The sequence below is a fragment of the Zingiber officinale genome, chromosome 3B (genome assembly GCF_018446385.1).
Source record: "Zingiber officinale cultivar Zhangliang chromosome 3B, Zo_v1.1, whole genome shotgun sequence".
Lineage (NCBI taxonomy): Eukaryota > Viridiplantae > Streptophyta > Magnoliopsida > Zingiberales > Zingiberaceae > Zingiber > Zingiber officinale.
The window spans coordinates 91,902,830-91,921,823 of record NC_055991.1 but is presented as its reverse complement, the minus strand read 5'-3'; the positions used below and the strand labels follow the sequence as shown (position 1 = coordinate 91,921,823).

Sequence of the window (18,994 nt, the reverse complement as noted above, 5' to 3'; positions counted from 1 at the left end):
TTGTTTTCTCTGGACATTTTTTCATTTGGACATCTTACAGCTGTGAATATAAAGGGAGTTTTCAACACAACGATCGAAACCAAATATGAGAAAGATGCTCCAGATGGTATGCAGTTGTTGATTGTAATGCTCCTTTTGTAACCTAAGATGTGTTTCCACTTTTGATGACACTTCTATCCTACATAATTTTTATCTCAATGTGCCAGGAATTTCAGTCGATTTCAACTTTTACAAAACCTTTTGGAGTTTACAGGTTAATGCTATATTTTCCCTCTATTGATTATATCCTGAATTTTAACTGCCTATTATTCTACCTTTAATGCTCTTACTCTGCTGTGTGTTATTTTCTAGTGCCGTCTAAACATTATGACTAATGATATAGACTAATCTTACATGTAAAAATAAAGCATATTAGAAAAATGGATGACTTGTAGAGAAACTAGAAAAGTATATATTTTCTTCTGTAAAAATGTATCACTTGGGAGACAAAAGTTTTAGTAATGGAAATAATCACTTTTCTGAGGAAGTGTAAAGTCCTACACGATCTAGAAATATCTAAATTGTCTAATAGTAGTAAATTTGTTATACTTAATGTCACATGTCATTTTCACTAGATGTAAAGTGAAGGATATATTATATTGTACTTTGGTGCGTAAACATAATATGTATTTACTTGTGCATCAATTCAATCTAGTAAGAAAAGTGTCTAATCTAGTAGGGTGCAAAATTAAATTCTCTTTGGTAAATGTGTAAATGCATTACCTCTTTCTACTCAAATCTAAAAGGAAAGAAATACTACAAAAGCTTATCGAAGATAAATGCATGGTATAAAATACCGTGTTGTGCCAGTTGGCACGGGTAGAATTTTTATTCTGCCTGGGGACGGGCACCGGTACGATCCTCTGTAAGGTCACGAAGGCAGCCGCAACATCGTGGCATCCTCTACGAGGAGCATTCTCCATGTTTTTTTAATAATAATTTTTAATATATTTGTTCCTCGTGTTAAGTGAGATGAATTGGCAAAATATCATTCTATCTCCGCATTCCAAGTGGCCAAATTCCTAGTCAGCCTATTCGATTGATACAACACAATTCAGTTATAAAGACTTGCTGATGTTGCGGTGTCATCCCTATTAAATGCCTTGCTCTGTTTCTTCTGTGCTATCCCTATGGTTCTTGCTGCTAATGATGGTGTCATGGAAGTAGCCAGCCTTCATACTCACCAGGTGTTCATTACTGGATAGTTTCGCTTGCATGAGTGTTTGCTCTAATAGGTTTTGGGTCAATTTTCAGGGGATGCAAAATGCCTCGTTGAGTGTCCGACCTCCCCTTGCAAAGGATTGTTGCGCTAGGGCAAAATAAGCCCCGTGATTTATCTGTCTGTATCTTGTTGTGGGGTCAGAGATACTGGGTGCTTGAGGTGAGCGATATCACTTTTTGCTCTATGTTGGGATAGTTTCCAATGATCACCAGTTACATAGGCTTATATTGTCGATATTTTTACAAAGCCACTTCTAGCAGCTCGTTTTCTCTTTCCATGTAACAGGAATAAGAATAAAGTAATTAATCTTGTATTTATATTGTCAAATTCCTCAATCTCTAGGTTAGTTATTCTGGAGTTTATAAATGCATTAGCTGTATTCCTACTTTTACGCAGTGCGAATGAAGATATTGGCAGAAAGCAGGATCCTCTGTCCCTATGAAGCAACAGACCTAAGGATCACAAATGATTTAGTAGGGTCTGCTACGTTAAGACTCCGTTTGAGGTGATAAGCACAGAGAACTCCTCAGAGTAAATGTGAATTAGGAATGAATTTGAGCCAAAATAAAAACGTATCCAAATCCATTTCTCCCACAAATGCTACTGTTTAAAGAGGATTGTTTCCTCAGTGTTTTGCCAACATCGTCAGTGTCTTGCTGCTGCAGATCACCTACTAAGGTGTGCTAGAGGTCAGGGGCAGTTGATGCTTCTGGAAACTTCCGTGGGGGCAATGCTATGGTGTAGGTGGAGTGGTTAGTAGTGCAAGTTCAAGTAGGGTGTTGGGTTAGCATCATAAGTCGTTGGTGGGGTATTCTTTGAAGTTTCATATTGGGTCTGCTTCCCATGTAGGTGTAGCATTGAAAGTCTCAGTGCCTTCCAACTGAACGTCTCTAAGTGGCATTGATCCACAGCATAAGACATTGCCTAATAATTCGAGACAAAAGTATTTTTAGGCAAGGAAATCCACTCATTAGATCTCAATGGACACCCTTCAATAAACCTATCCTCAAATTGGCTTAATTCCTTGGACAAGTTATCCCATGGGGATCTCCCCCTAGCTAAGTAGTAAATGTATCCCGTCAACCTATTCTAGGTGCAAGGGCATCCACCCTCTTAAAACTGTACCATTTGAGTTATCCTTTCATATAATGTTTCAGCAACAGCGGAAGTGTGCATGGAAAATAGAGAAACCGTAGGGGAGGGGTTAGGTGGTGCTAATGATTTTTAGGAGGTTCTAGTGATTTTTGGAACTCTATTTGCTGATTTCCTCTTGGCATTTCTTCCCCTCTTGAATTAAACCCATTTCAGGTATACGTGTAATGCTTTCAACATTTGATTGCATACTTTATCCTAGTAGTTTGCCACTTCTCACATTAAGTTCTCATCTCAAGAGCAGATATTTAAATTCTAGTCTATTTCTTTCACTTTGTGTTTTTCAGCATGTTGTGAGTCAATCCTTGCATACTAATCGCATGATATCTTTGTTTGAGAAGTGTAAGTAGATTATATCAAGGGTCAGTTTCTTTTGTGGAAAATAACTTTCATTTGTATAATATTTTCTGGAGAATTTTTTTACTGGAAATTAAATATTTTTCTTGTTTGGCTGTGAGACAAAGGAAAATATTTTCCTTTCCATTCCTTTCCTAATTGATTTCTATTGGATTGAGCTCTACCTTGATCTTCATCTCATTCCACAGAACAATCCCTGCCTGCTCAATTTGCACCTGCTCTATGGGATCGAGCTTTGCCTAAATTCTCATTTTGGTTTGTCTCAGCAAGCTCTGTTTGCTTGATACTTGCTTGCTGTTTGGATCAAGCTCCTCTAGTGGGCTCAGGAGAGGGCACCAAGAGCGCTAATCTGATGGAGCTTTCCATTATGGGATTGCGATAAGGAACTGGGAGTTCTATGAAAGCCTGTTCCTCAAGAGGGCACAAGGGGCTACACTGGATGGATCCAGAGGGGCTGCTGGAGGGGTCAAGGGGATGATAGAGGGCTACTGAGGGGCTGCCTGACAGGTTAGGAGCGGAGGGCTGTTTAAGGGCTTGTAGGAAAGGTGGGGTGCTGATGGCTCATGTGCGGGAAGACGACTTCAGCTGACTCTCACTTGAAACGAGCAGAAGCCATTTTTGCCCAAATGCCCACATTTGTTGTCGACCAAGAACAAATTTCCCATTGGCCATGATTTCTATTGCATGCAACCATGAAAAACTAGGAAAAGATTTGCTGGAACAATACTTTCCGTTAGTCAAACACACCCTAAATCTATTTTAAAAATCATCACCAATTTCCCTGTAATATTTCTTCAAGCTTCTCAATGATGCACTAATAACTATCTCTGTTGTGAGTTAAGTTTCTTATTTTCTAGTCTTCTTTTGAAAATTATTAACTGCATCAATTGTAATTTTTTTCTCTTTCATTCTAATCAGGATCATTTTAATAATCCAATTCCAACAACCCTTCCACCACCACAATGGAAAAAATTTGGATCAAACTTGACGGTATACTTTTGGAATACCAGTACTTATTTATATTTTATAAGAGTGCAATGATGTATTGTTAGTGTTTGATGTTGAATTTGTAGGTTGTGTTGGACACCTTTGAAGCTCAGCCTCTGAGTGATGATGATGGAAACACTAACCATCTTCACCAAGAAGAGGAGGATGCTGCTTTTAACACAAAGTACTTGACAAGCAGTAACTTAATGGGATTAGAGGTGAGCAGAGATAACAAGTTTTATATTAGCTCTTCTTATTCAACAATCATTTGATCAAACATCTTGTCAAAAGCCTATGAATACTGTGATTTGTTTGGAAGGGCATTATAATGCATTCTGATGGCTGTTTGATCAAATCGTGTCAATAAATTATCCTGAATTTTGAATTCTTTATTGTTAGACATCTTTTTGATTTATTTACATAAGTAAAATTTTTCTTCTACAGTTGAAAGATCCCAGTTTTCGCCGTCATATTCTACTGCAATGTCTCATCTTGTTTGATTTTCTAAAGGTATGCTGTTTAGCCTGCTGCATTTTTTAATGATGTAAGCTTCATTTCTTTTTATCTTCATTTTGCACAACTTTCAGTGATTTGTTTTTTGTTTCAGTTGCATTTAATGTAGCAATATGTCATTTCAAGTTGGCATCTAACATATTAATGAGCTTATTATAATTTTTAATTGTAACGACTTAGGGATATATCCTATACATTTTTAATGGTTGATTCATTTGATAATTCAATAGCATATGTGAGCATCAATTTTTCTCACAATATGAAAGAGACTAATGTAGCATGCATGGAGTTTCCTTTTGTAAAGGCGAATGTGAATGAAAACATAATCTCCTACACTATTCATTGTAATTTCTTAGTCTATAATGTGCTTCAACATGAATTTTATAAGTTCCATTACTTTGTGATTTTTCTCTTAAGATTGGAATGAATCTTGCTATTGTCTCTAATTGAATCAAAATTTGGGAAAATAGAAAATAATGGAAATCAAATCTACTGGAGGATGAGCTCTTGATTCATAAACAACTTCTAAAGCACATTTTCTTGTAGGTCAATTTATGCAACACAACAAGAGGGTTTGATTGTTTGAAGATAGGTGGGGTAGGAAATTGAAATATAGTTTTAAAAACTATTGAATGGATGTAGAAACTTAGGCACACCTAAAGACCATACAGATCATATTGTAGGGAGATTATGCCACACAATCTTGAAAAATATACTTAAAATCGCACTCTTCTATTTCATATCGCAGCAGTAGAACAAACACACATATTTATACTAGTAGCCTGACTCTTGGAACATAGGAAAGAGAGCAAAAAGGATCCATATTTAACTAACTCGTAGGATATCTTGCAACAATAAAGACCCTTAACTAAATCAAAAACTCCTGGACTGAATTAAAGATACAAAACTTTGGACTGCTTCTCCGACTTTCTAAACTTTCAAACATTGTAATTGTTGAACTTTAGGCATCTCATTATCCAAAGTGTATGCCAAATTAAAAATTTAGGCTTTGGAATATAGGTTTTTGATCTAGCTAACCGTCAAAACTAGTGGCATCTCTTAACTTGTACTTGGACCTTAGTTGGTTATTGTTTCAAGAAGTAATCCTCCTCACTTATAGAAGGAATGATGATTATGATCCATGTTTTACCTAAGTGACATTTATGAGCTTACATTGGAAGTTTCACCTAGGATGTCAAAATCTTTTTTTTTTTGTCAGCCTATTGAATACTTGCATAACATACTGTTAAATTGTTTTAGGCTGTCCACTCGAGCCCTTAGGTATTTAAGCATATTGACCATGCAAGTAAATTTTGAGTCAAGATCATCACATTTAGAATCTAGGTTTCTCTTATAATGGTATTTCCTTTAGACATTTCACTTAATTGACAAGTAAAGAACAGTAAACCAGGTAACAAGTAAGAAATAAGTATTCTCTTTTTTTTTCTAAAAAATGAAAATAATAAGATATGCGTGTGGAATCAAATGGTTGTGGGAAAAAATTGTCAATGTAGGAAGTTGACTAAGACGAGCATTGAATGAAAAGTAGTTGTCAAAGAACGGAATAGAGAGGAATGGCTATATACTGGGGTGATACTAGCCTTTCTGCTACTAGAGTTGTTGTGTGGTCTATCCCTTGATCAATTAGAACTTGTACTGAATTTGAAAATCTTGTGTGGTATCTCAATCACTGTTGTTGGAATTAATCGTTATAGGTGTTGAACTGAATCCAACTTGGTCCAAAATGGGCTTGGTACAATAGTAACTACTAAAAGTAGGCATGATACTTAATGGTTCTTTAAAAAAAAATATGGCTTGTTCTCAAGATCGAGACCTCGCCATGAACTTGGTTATATTCGCTTGGGGGATAGCATGCATGAAATCACCTGGTGTTTAGGATCATGTGAGGTAACAAGCCACAGAGTGGTAGTGTGGCTGCTTCTGAAGTGAATATTTGGCGCTTGTGTGAGATATAGCTTGGAATGAGGTAATTCGTGGGGCTGTGTTATAGACCTAGTATAGAATCAATAGGACAAATCATGAGGTGCACAATGTTGTGGTGAGGCGGAGGAGGAGGTGGTGCAGTCAGCTAAGGAGAGTCGTTTAGCTCTTGCTAGAGGTAACAAGAAAGAAAGCAACTAATGGGGCGGAGATCAACACCTAACTCAAATCCATTCTTTATGTGGATGTGAATCCACTCAGAATAGAGGGTTGATAGGGACGAAAGCCTCGTATTTCTCACATTAGAGGTGGGCATTGGAAAGAGTCATGAGGCAATCACAGAGGTTTCAAGCGTGTGGCACATAGACTTCTTGGGCAACAATGAAGAATTGACTCCTATTCTGCAGCGAGGAAGGATGTTTGTTGTTCTTGGAAGAAGGGTTGTGAGAGGTGAGGCCAGTGTATCAAAGAGACTAGGTCAGGTTCAGTTTTGACACCAATTGATGCAGTATCAGGAACTAATCTCAATAGAGAAATTTCATGAAAAGGGAAAAGCTTATTAAAATTGAAAGTTGCTTACATGATGGATAGAGTTTATGGTCCTCTTCTGATCCTCTAGTTCGTGCCTTACTTGTCGTCACTCCAATTATCCTTCATTGCATCTTCAACTACCATGTCACTTGGGTCATTCTTTCAACTTTCAAGAGTTACTCTTTTCTCAAATTGAAGCTTTGAAGTGACCAATCATCATGGTTCACATTTTTTCTAGTAAATTTGTCAAAACTGCATAGTCTGCATATTGCCTTTAGGCTAGGAGAGTCTAATGTGTAAATCATCTTTAGGCCAAGTGTTCAATATAAAGTTGTGCTGTAATTGGCTCTTCAATCGGTGGATATGTTGCAAACATCTTGTAATTTTTAAGCTAATCATTCCTGGGCTAGGTATGCCTATGAACCGACTTTTGGTAATATGAAACTTTGTACACCTTATAATTATAAATCATGTCATTGATGCAAATTGAAGTTACTTGCAGTAAGTTCAGGTGTGAATGGATATTAAACTGATTCTTGCCCAATTCACCTCCGATTGTTTCATCAAATATCTTTGATTTCTTTCTATATTTATCACAATATATTTTCATTTGGAACCAAATATGTATTTTCCCGTTGTACATTTTTTTATGCCCTACATTACTAATATAAAATTTATATTGCAATAAATTCTATGATTGTGTACTACCAGTCCTCCAATTTGAATTGACCCTTTCCTACCTTAGTCTGAGAAAAAGTTGGCTCTACTTTGAGCCAAGATCATCTTGATACCACCATGGTTCCACCATCAGACTCTCTCTCTCTATGTATATTTTATGGTTTTCATTAGACATCAGAAAAGAATTGTTTATGCTCCCTGCATTAAGTTTGTGTATCACTTTCTTATTATGTGTTTTCTTCTCACTATGTAGACACCTGGAAAGAATGACAAAGATGGATCATCCGAAAGCATGGTGAGAACCTCCATTATTTCAAGTCCTTGTTCTGACTCCCTATATTATTAGGTATTACATAATAACACAATTCATAGATTCACAACCCTGTCTCACATTATCTAGCACAATTACATGTGAAGAATATCCATCTATAACACTATATGTTAGATGTTATGACCGAATGAATTTAGATATCTTCACAATAGTTTATTGTCCGCTTTGGGCCTAAGCCCTCATGGTTTTATTTTTGGGTTTTATCCAAAAGACCTCATACCAATAAAATATCTTTCCCTTATAAGCCCTTGATCTTTCTTATGTATTTTTAATATGGGACTTTATTTGCAGCCTTGCAACCCCAACACTAAAGACTTAGAAGTAAAAGTGATGGTGGGTAGAAATTGACTTTTGCTAAAAGTTTAAGATTATTACCTTGCTAAATCATGTCAAAAGGATAGTGATTTGTGTTGTGAATTAAATATTGTCATATTAAAACTTCATGTATGCTTTGTGAGTTTCATAAATTAGCTATAATGCACATACCTTTTTTATTTTACCAAGATAACACAGTTTTTCAATTCAGAAAGAAGAAATTAAGTCTTTTGAGGAGCGTGTAAAGAAACTACTAGAGGTCATTCCTCCAAAAGGGAAGGAGTTTCTTCAAAGCATAGAGCATATATTGGAACGTGAAAAAAATTGGGTGTGCAGTAACCTATATCTATTTTAGTTTCTCTGAGGAAACTATTTTCAATATGATGCTGTTTGAAATTGTATTTTGATCCATACGCGTTTTCTGGATCTGTACTTAGGTATGGTGGAAACGAGATGGCTGCCCAGCATTTGAGAAACAACCCATTGAGAGAAAGATTGGCCAAGAAGGAGTAAAGAAGCGGTAAACATTATGATATTTACAACTAATGGTCTTGGTTTACAAGAAGCATGCATACAGCAACATGCATTGCTAACATAAATTACTACTTGTGCCTGTTTGGTTACCCTGTCTTTGTCATTTTTGTTTTGTTCATATTTTTTTCACTTTTATTCCTCACACATACCTTCAATGTACTTTTCTCCTGGTATTTTGGTTTGCATTATTTGCACTACATCTTGGTTACATGTAGTTGGTTTGCTTGCTTCAAATATTAGATATCTGTTAGTATTTGCTTGTTATTATTTGTTTTTGGCATGCTATATTTTGCATATTCTCACCAAATGCTTCTGTAATTCTGAGTCAAGATCTTTGGCATCCTAAAGTTTCTTGGTGTTTCCTTTTGTACTTGAGAGAAATAAATACATTTGTTTAGTGTAAGCATTCTATGCCAAAGGAACCACCAACAAAGTCTTTAAAGGATGTCCGAATTGCTCTTGGCCAATTTTGAACTTGTGTCAACCAACCTACAAAATATAATTGTTGGAGACCTCGACGCCCAAATTTGGATCAACTTAGTCAACATAGTTTTACGTTGTTCGACACACTTTTGAATAGAAGCAAAAGTATGTCAACTAACCTTAAAAGATGGTTGACATACCTTCTCACAATTGGAAATCCTTTCTTAAGCCAACTTACAAGCCCTGTATGCTGCCGTGACAATCAAGACCTTAGCTGTTGACAACGACATACCCTTTAGGGCTCAGGATAAAGCTTCCTGGATAACAAATAGATGCTAAATCCTATATATTCAGTCAATCTATGCCCGAAATAAACCTAAGATACAAACGTGGTCAATACAATACATGGTCTTTCTAGTCCAGTCTTCAAGCTTTTGACCAACAAGTTTTACACTTGATCCATGAAGTGATTCACCCAATGGCGTAGCCACTTCACCAAAGCTTGATAACTTCAATTTCCAGTTTGCATGACATGATGGACAATTCATGCAAATGATCAGATACACACCTAACTTAAATTGTATTATTATCAAAACATCGTGGTTAGACCTAACTACAAATTAAGAACCCTTGTCCCAACACCTAATCCTGATGAAATCCAGGTAAAATGAGCAATGCTTGCCTGATACGTACTTAATACAACACATTACTTTCGGTCACAATTCATTGCTATGATTGCATTATATAAAAATGGGAATTGTTGTTATAAAGATCTCAATGGTAAGGTCCACTTAACTTCACATAGATACAAAGCTAACTATTTGATATTTTACTTATTTAAACTTGCTAATGTTGATTTCATTCACTTCATTTTGTAGTAAGGCAAGATGGAGGTTGGGTAACAAAGAACTATCTCAGCTATGGAAATGGGCTGACCAAAATCCTGTATGGAATATACATCCTTTCACTGCATTTGATTATTTTGTCAAAAGTAATCAATTTCCAGAATCTATCACAGACTTGGCTATTATCTGTTTCAGATCACAAATTCAGTTTATGGTTACTTTTTTTTCTCTGTTTGTCAATTTCACTCCCTGAAAAAGTTAAGCTGATTTTTAAGCTAGAAGGTTCGCATTTCAGTTTGGGATGTACCTGGCAATTATTTATTCCTTCTTCCATTTACTTAGGGATGTAAACAAGCCGAGCTGAGCTTTGGGGTGTTCAAGCTTGTTTGATAAGATAACCGAGCCGAGCCGAGCCGAGCTTAAAATGAACCAAGCTTTTGAAATGAGTGTTCAAGCTTGGCTTGGTTTATTTTTTATAAGCTTGAGCTTGTTTGAAGCTTGGCTTGAGCTTGTTCGTTTAGATGTTATCAAGTTCTCAATTCAAGCTTGGCTTGAGCTTGGTTCGAGCTTGACTTGAGCTTGGTTTGAGCTTGGTTCGTTTAGATGTTATCAAACTCTCAATTTAAGCTTGTTTGATTGTTTGAAACTTTTAATTATTTGATTGGTTATTAAGATTGATAATTTAAATTTATTTATTTATTTTATTTTATTTTATTATTTATTTAGCATATTGAAAAGGGTTTTATTAATAAATATGATTCGTGAACATTGTTCACGAACGTTGTTCACGAACATTGTTCACGAACGTTAACGAGCTGAATACATATGTGTTCAAGCTTGTTTGTTTAGCTTAACGAGCTGTTCAAGCTTGTTTGTTTAATTAATCTTATGTATAGTGAACGAACATAAACAAGCTCTTACCAAGCCGAACACTAAGCTTGTTCACGAACGCTTGGTTCATTTACAGCCCTACATTTACTTCTCATCTTCTCTTTATCCAACACTAGTTACTATAGATGATTATTTAATAGTACATCAAAACTTTACAGATGTTTATCTGACACTGTTACTAAATGATTGGAGCACAATCCATACCTTAGTGAGCATCCTATCAGCCTGCTATTAATATGTTCATGTAGCACACATCTTTACGGATGTTTGATATTGCTATCATTTTTTCTCATTTTGATTTCTAAGACTTTTCTAACTTTAGTGTCATCTCAATCATAGAATGCTTTGACTGACCCACGACGCGTGCGAATGCCATCGGTCACCGAATATTGGAAACCTCTTGGAGAAGATGTAAGTATCATAATCACCTAATTTCATGAGTTCAATATTATATTCTCCTTTCTCTATGTAATGAGGCAATTATAGATACTTTTGTGTGATAAATAAAAGAATTTCTTCTTTTAGAAAACATTTGGTTCCTTTACTTTAGTCATTGCATAATTGCATTATTTGTCTTGAATGCTTGCAGATGGATGTTTCTGCTGGAATAGAAGCTGAATATAACCACAAGAACAACCGTGTAAGTAGCATTCTCACTGTATTATTTTTATTTAAACTTAAACTAATAGCTGCCTTTTCAACCTGGAGCATAAGTGATGGACTATCCTCATTGCCAATTTTTTGATGATCCTTTCCTGTATACGTATGTGATGGTGTTGTTGATGTTTAGGTCTATTGCTGGAAAGGCCTACGGTTTTCAGCACGGCAAGATTTGGAAGGCTTTTCACGGGTATCATCATTATACATACCGTGTGGATTTCCATTGGAGTATCAAGCTTATCTGTCTGTTAACTTGGTACTGCTGCAATGATTATCTTCCATGTAGTTCACTGATCATGGCATTGAAGGAGTTGTACCTCCAGAACTTCTGCCACCAGAGGTTCGTTCGAAGTTTCATACAAAAGCTGGTGACAGGTCAAAAAGAACAAAAAAGGAGGAAGTTAAAGGTGTTGCTACACATCCTGAAGATAACCAGGTAGTTGCAAATACCTTATAGCCTCCTTCAAACTCCTTATTCTTGGAATTGTTTTCATCCATTTCCCCAATGAAGAATTTCAGACTCTTTAAGTTTGAAATCACCTTTGCTATTTGGTCGTATAATTACACTCGATACTGAAATGTTCGACTCATTTTCTTTAACGATGAACATCTTTCTTTAAAGGTTGCATCGGCAACAGTTGAGAACGACGGCATTGGAAGTGGAGCTGAACTTGAAGATGGTGTGGCACCCATGGATTCAGATGCTTTAGCTGGAGAAGTCCAAAAACAAAGCCCTGATACAGATTCCATTCATGAGGCTGGGCAGTCTGAAGCTGATGGAGTAGATAACGATACAAAAACTGATACCAAAATGGAAGTTGACGCCTCTGATATAAATTCAAAAGAAGCCAACCCAACAAGCAGAAATAGAGATAGTAATGACTAAGGGCAATCTTATTTTTGATGCACAATTGATGTGCTTGATGTTATTAGTGGCCTTGTAATACAATTTATTTATTTTTACTCTTGGCGAAATAGACCATCTGATAGCTTGTATTTGTACACTTAGCGTGCGGTTTGTTGCTACTTAACTAAATTTGTATCAAATGAAAATGTTTTAACTTATTTTCAGGCACTAGATTTTAATATTGTCCTCAACTGGATGAAGTGAAATAATGCCCAAGTGATTGAGTTCAACAAGATGTTTGGTAGGTTGCATATGCAGTTTATATAGCTCAAGTTAGATAGATATGCTTAACGGCTTCTAGTGTAGAATAAGGTGATCCGGAGGTGATTAACTAAAAAAAAAAAAGGTAGATCCGCTACCTTAGCGGCCCCCCTAGTGCCGGCCCCACGGATATGGAGGGAGGTTCATGCAGGTACACAGGCCATAGGCGCATGGCGGGGTAAACCCCAGGTCGTCAGTTCTTGAGAATCGACCCCTGGCCATTACGCCAGAGATACCATGCGCCCACCGTCTGTGCTACGCCCTGGGGGCCCGGAGGTGATTAACTAAAGATAATATAGATCAAGGACTTGTGTATTTGAGAGAGTAAAAATGTCACGGTCACACGGTACCGTCGTTCGCGGTCACGTTAGGCAGATCGGGAATGGAAGAAATTTGACTTATACTTCAATGGTAGAGATGAAATTATTTTTTGTCTAATTTGGAAAGATGAAAAAATATCCGTGAATTTATAAATTTACCTGTCGATTCAATAAAAAAAAAAAGAATATATATATATATATATATATATATATATATATATATATATATATATATATATATATGAAAGAATATATATACAGCACCGCTATGCTGCGGATTGGAATTTGCGGATCGCTGCGGACTGCCCTCGTGGCAAAGTTCGCGTCACACCGTTTTTAATATCTTTTCGCCACGAGACCCTGCACAAGCCCTCATCTTGCCTCTCGACGCTGTGCCCTAGCTCCTGCCCCAACTCGCCGCATCTTCTTCCTCCCGACGCTGCACCAAATCGCCTCTCCTTTTTCTCCTGGCGCTGTGCCCCTACAGGCGCCTCTTCCTCCCGACGCTGTGCCCTAGCTCCTGCCCCAACTCGCCGCATCTTCTTCCTCCCGACGCTGCCCCAAATCGCCTCTTCCTTTTTCTCCTGGCACTGTGCCCCTACAGGCGCCTCTTCCTCCCGACCTGTGCCCTAGCTCCTGCCCCAACTCGCCGCATCTTCTTCCTCCCGGCGCTGCTCCAAATCGCCTCTTCCTTTTTCTTCCGACGATGCCCAGACTCGCCGAAGAGACCCCTCTCGCCGAGTCCCTGCAGAAGCCCTCTTCTTATGATCAAACCAACCTCTAAATCATCACTTTGGCATCTTCTGTCGACTACACAACCTCTAAATCATCACTGAAATTGTTACTACCACTTGTAAGTTACATGTTTATTTTTGTGTGCATTAAATTTGACACTTTGATTTTTATTTTTAAATTTTTTTTTACAATTTAATGGAGGAACCTAATTTTGTTTATTTATTACACAGGCTGATCCTGCGCAGGCTCTTAATGTTCCTGTTGTCCCTTTAGGAGCTTTACAATCAGCTGCCTATCCTTTATCATCGTCGGCAGGAAGAAGATGCGGCGAGTTGGGGCAGGAGCTAGGGCATAGCGTCGGGAGGCAAGATGAGGGCTTGTGCAGGGTCTCGTGGCGAAAAGATATTAAAAACGGTGTGACGCGGACTTTGCCACGAGGGTAGTCCGCAGCATAGCGGTGCTGTGTGTGTATATATATATATATATATATATATATATATATATATATAGCTATGATATTCATCTAGAAATTTCATCTAGAAAATTCATCTAGATAGACACATAAATGATGGGACCCACAAAAAGTGAATATCTAGATGAATTTTCTAGATGAATATCATTTATATATATATATATATATATATATATATATATATATTTATATATATATATATATACAGAAGTGCTATGATGCGGACAAAGCCGTGCGGACCGCTGCGAACATGCCTTCCTGATCGGTCACCAGTTCGATCAGGGAACCTCCTGATCGGTTCCCTGATCGGACTGGTGACCGATCAGGAAATGCAGCATAGCACTATATATATATATATATATATATAAGTGATATGCTGCGGACAAAGCCGAGCGGACCGCTGCGGACATGCCTCCCTAATCAGTCTACAGACCGATCAGGGAACCTCCTGATCGGTCTGTAGACCGATCAGAAAATGATCGGTTCCCTGATCGGTCTACAGACCGATCAGGGAGGCATGTCCGCAGCTGTTCACACGGCTTTGTCCGCAGCATATCACTTCTGTATATATATATATTAAAAAGTAAATAATGGGAAGTCTGCAATTTTTATTTCCATCATCGTCCCAAGTAAACAGCGACAAAGGACTGAAAGGTGCGAAGATAGATGATTTATACGCTCTGTATGATTTCTACAGAGAGCTTCTCAGGGAAGGGTCTTTCTTGATGAGGCTCGCCACTTCGCCGGCGAACTTGTCCATGATGGAGCGGGGTAGGTAGTGAGGAACCAGGATGCCCTCCTCCCCCTTGCTGTTCCTGAACAGGATGTGGAAGCTCGCCACCCGTCCCCACGCCGGCCCGGCGTACGCGGCCTTCCCCCACCCGTAATCTACTTCTTCCATTCCCGTGCGAGTCGCGTCGGACACCAGATACACCCCTTCCGTGGCGTAATGCGGCCGCCCCCGCAGCACCATAAGGTCCGCGAGCGACCGCATGTGCTCTGTCGTCACCGACGCCTTGACATTCCTCATCAGCTCCAGGGGATAGCTCATCGGCCTGCTGCACAGCTCGCCGGCGCTCGTGACCGCCGCCGCGTAGGCGAACGCGTTCCCGTAGTACCCCCGCGGGAGGCCTAGGCCGGCGCAGCGCCCTCCGCGGGCGCCCACGGTGAAAATGACGCGGATCTCCTCGTCAGGGTCGTCGTAGCCGATGGCGACGGTGCGGCAGCGCCAGAGGCAGGCGGTCAGAATCTCGAAGGTGGAGCAGGTGCGGAGGTGGGGCGGCACGAGCATCCTCAGAGCGCCGATGTCGGATCTCCGGAAGAGGAAGGAGCGGTGCTCCATGTCGAGGGGCGGGCCATTGCCGGCGTTAGGCGGTCGAGCCGCTGCGTGATCGAACGCAGGGTGGAGACAAGTGATGCGGGGAGGAGTGCGGGCCTCGAGGAGCTCACGCGCCCAAACAGGGAGTGTGGATGGAGCCGACGCGCCCCGAGCCAGCTCGCCGATGGCGGTCAAGAACTGGCCCAAACCTGCACCGTCAGTCATTGTGTGGTTACCACGGAGGGCGAATATGAAACCTCCGCACCGTAATCGCGTCACCTGGATGTGAATCAAGGGGCGATGGAGGATCCCGGAGGATTCAGGGAAGACCTCGTCAAAGAAGGGAATCGGAGGGTGCAGAGCATCGCCGATCTGATCGAGGCGGACGTCTGCATCGGCCTCCACGAAGAGGACCCCCTCGCCCGTGCACTCCACCACCAGCTTCCGCCCGGCGATTTCTTGGATTCGGCCGGCCAGGGGGTAGAAGAAGACCAGCGCCCGGGAGAGAGCGTGGCGGATCACCACGACCGGGTCGCGATCGTCGCCGCTGCCGCGGTAGTACTGGATGATGGGAATTTGGGTGCGGATGCCGTCTTGATCGTCGATGTCGGAGAGGCGCTTGAACTCGTACGGCGTGGGGGCGGCGGGAGGCACAAGCAAGGGTGCTTTCCGCCGGACCGTGAAGCTAAGCGCCGCCATGGAAGAACAGAGAGTCCACTACTCAGCGCTATACCTGCCACGGCCCACGGGTCGGCGATGGTTCGGAATCCAAAGTAAGCACGTTTTTTCTTCCTCCTTATCCTCCCACATCTCAAAATAAATAAATAAATCCCTTATCTTTTTCCAAAGTATTCTTTTTTACTCCACTAATTTTTTAAAAACAAAATTACTATAATATAAAATAATATTAATCAAAATTACTCTAATATAAAAATGCTCCACTACTAATTTTAATCAAAACTATAGTTTAGGTTTAAATTAGTAATATTTTTAGAATACTAAAGCTGTAAAGCAAGTTTGATCCATGCTAAAGCAATCTTAATTAATATTAAGTAGTTTTAAACAATTTTACCTAAAGCTATTACAGAATTAATCTAGCTTAATGAATTCATTTATAGAATATTAGTTTGTATTGGGCGCTACCTAATAACCTAATGGAACCATCAATCTTTTTTATCTGCTTTTGGAATCGGTAGTTTTTTTAGGATTAGTCCAGTCAACAAATATTATTTAATAAAAAATAGGATGAAATTTTATTATTACATAATAAATTAGTGTCGTTTAGCCCTTTAAATTAAATCCCTTAATAATATCATATGATTATAATAAATTTAAATTCTTACTAAAATGCATTGGACAATTTATTACGGGAGATATTGAGAAAAAAATTATTGAATTGAAATTATACAAAATTAATTCTAACTGGTTTGGATGTCCGAGTCGAGAAGTCAAGTCGTGATGAAGCCAGTCTAGAAGACGAAGTTGAGGTTTGCGTTCAATGTAATTTTCTTGAAATAGATTCGTCTCATCTCTAGCTGTGCTTTGAGACTATCTTGGATAGTCTGTTTTAGAGGATAGAACAATAAAATCATGATCACCACTAAGCACGGGTTGATCACGGCGAATTGAATATGCACCTAAGTGCTATCATGAGTAGTTTTGTCAAGCGAGTGCACGACTAAGAGAGTTTTTATGGGAGAGCACGGGTGGACAAAGGTTCACTTCCTGCTCTTCCTCTCGCTCTCTCTTTCTATTATCTTCCGTTATTCTTTCCTTTTCTTAAGATCCAGCCTCCTTATATAGGAGCTCTCACATTACCTGCAATGAATGATCAAATTATGGACATTTAATGCTAGGTTTAATATCGCCATTAATGGATTTAATTTCTTCATTAATGTCGAGACGTTACGGAATTATTATTAATGAGTTTAATATCGTTATTAATGTCAAGACATTACAAAATCACCATTAATGAGTTTAATGTTGTCATTAATGTCGAAACGTTATGGAATCGTCATTAATTTTATATTGATACACTCTTGAGCATGTAGCAAAAGTAGATTTAGGTGACAAAACGTTGATTCATTCTTTGCCCAATCTGATATTTGACGTACGCAGGTTGTGTTTGTACACGAGTCAACTTAGTTCAGTTCAAATCCGGGCCCTAGATTTGCACCCACTCTTACGCACCCACGCATGAGAGAGTCTCTCCCCATACATATGTTTACAACATCAATGCATGTGCGATAATTTAAACCAACAATAAAACCAAGAGACTTCCAATGTAGAACTAAAAACCTATGCACAATAGAGTTTCTTCGTCTCCACCTCTTTATTCCATTCACATTTCCAACAATCCCCCACATGAATGGAATACAGGGTATGTAATAACATTCAGTAGTTGAGTCAAGTATAGGATAGGTGAGTCTTTGTTAGGTTCGTCGGGCCGTGAAAACCATTTTTTCGCATCGCGGAAACCCCGAGTCACCCAAAGCCATGGATCTCGTGCAAAGATTCGTAAACAAAAACTTTTCGAAAAACTTTTTCTTGTACGAGTTTGTAAAACTTTAGATCTACACTAAAGTTAAGATCATTACCCTTGTAGCGAAGCCCTTCGCGTTCCCGCTCGTCCAAGAAGTTGCCGGATCTCTAGACCGTCAAGCGTCGGTCCTCTAGAAGTATCCACACGAACAATTCTTGATGGAGAAAACCTAAACAAAGGTGTGCTAGCACCTTGATAGGTCACGGCAAGGAAGAGGAGGGAGAGCAAGGAGAGAACACAAGGAAGAAGAAGGAGTTACACCACTTGAATCAAAAATGAATTCCCACACAAACACAAAGTGGCCGGCCACTCTCAAAAAACACCCAAATTAATTGCATTAATTGCAGTTAATATGAAGCCATTAAAGAGAATGACTTTGTAACTTTCATGAGGTGACACCCATGATGATGTGGAACATCATTATTGGTCCACCTAATGCCAACTCACCAATGAGGTGGCAAAAGGTCAAGTTAAAATTGACCTTTGGTCTTCCTTCTCAAGTCAAGTCAAACTTGACTCAATCTCTACCATGGTTGATCTAATCTAACCATTTGATTCGAGCCAACTTAATATAATGAATCTAATTCATTAAATTAAATTGATTCAATGAGTCAAAATCTAAATTAGACTCATTGAACACATGAATCAACTTGAGTCGAACTCAAGTTAGCCCAATTAGGATTACTCTTAATCCAATTTGATTCATCAAATGAATTTAATCCTCTTGGTTCATCATATGAGCCTAATCTCCATCTAATTGTCCTAAGTGTGTGACCCTATAGGTTCTTGTAACATTGGCAATGCCCTAAACTCATTTAGGAGCATAAGTAATGAGCGGATCTAGCAACACATCATTACTACCCAAGTTACAAGAATGTCGAGATCCGACATCACCTTGTGACTACCAATTGTGACTCCTCACAAAATAATGACAAGTGTCCTTATATCCTAGACATCTAGATTGATCAATATGAGGTATAGACCGTGTCATCCTCTAATCAATCTAAACCTTGAACCCCA

General features: G+C 39.0%; 2 protein-coding genes across 5 annotated transcripts in view; one reads left to right on the top strand and one right to left on the bottom strand.

Moving 5' to 3' along the window:
* LOC121967090 (THO complex subunit 1-like) overlaps window positions 1–12,484 on the top strand; it is a 28,525-nt gene extending 16,041 nt beyond the window's left edge. For 2 of the 3 annotated variants that reach the window (XM_042517104.1, XM_042517103.1), the window contains exons 9-23: window positions 41–106; window positions 207–253; window positions 3,689–3,760; window positions 3,844–3,975; window positions 4,202–4,267; window positions 7,674–7,715; window positions 8,043–8,084; window positions 8,278–8,394; window positions 8,504–8,586; window positions 9,902–9,968; window positions 11,099–11,170; window positions 11,349–11,399; window positions 11,550–11,609; window positions 11,706–11,855; window positions 12,042–12,484. In XM_042517104.1, the coding sequence (XP_042373038.1) occupies window positions 41–106; window positions 207–253; window positions 3,689–3,760; window positions 3,844–3,975; window positions 4,202–4,267; window positions 7,674–7,715; window positions 8,043–8,084; window positions 8,278–8,394; window positions 8,504–8,586; window positions 9,902–9,968; window positions 11,099–11,170; window positions 11,349–11,399; window positions 11,550–11,609; window positions 11,706–11,855; window positions 12,042–12,305 (1,331 nt within the window). In that variant the 3' untranslated portion in view covers window positions 12,306–12,484. The remainder of the gene's footprint in view (window positions 1–40; window positions 107–206; window positions 254–3,688; window positions 3,761–3,843; window positions 3,976–4,201; window positions 4,268–7,673; window positions 7,716–8,042; window positions 8,085–8,277; window positions 8,395–8,503; window positions 8,587–9,901; window positions 9,969–11,098; window positions 11,171–11,348; window positions 11,400–11,549; window positions 11,610–11,705; window positions 11,856–12,041) is intronic. The other variant, XM_042517105.1, reaches the window with a different exon arrangement.
* A 2,218-nt stretch (window positions 12,485–14,702) lies between these two features.
* On the bottom strand, window positions 14,703–16,227 carry LOC121967089 (benzyl alcohol O-benzoyltransferase-like). Of its 2 annotated transcripts, XM_042517102.1 has the most exons (2): window positions 15,712–16,227; window positions 14,703–15,630 (listed from the first exon to the last, which is right to left on the bottom strand). In XM_042517102.1, the coding sequence occupies exons 1-2, from the start codon at window positions 16,129–16,131 to the stop codon at window positions 14,806–14,808; spliced, it is 1,245 nt and encodes a 414-aa protein (XP_042373036.1). In that variant the 5' UTR covers window positions 16,132–16,227; the 3' UTR covers window positions 14,703–14,805. The 2 variants fall into 2 exon arrangements, with proteins under 2 accessions (XP_042373036.1, XP_042373035.1); XM_042517101.1 differs by having other exon boundaries at window positions 14,703–16,225.
* Between the last annotated feature and the right edge of the window lie 2,767 nt (window positions 16,228–18,994).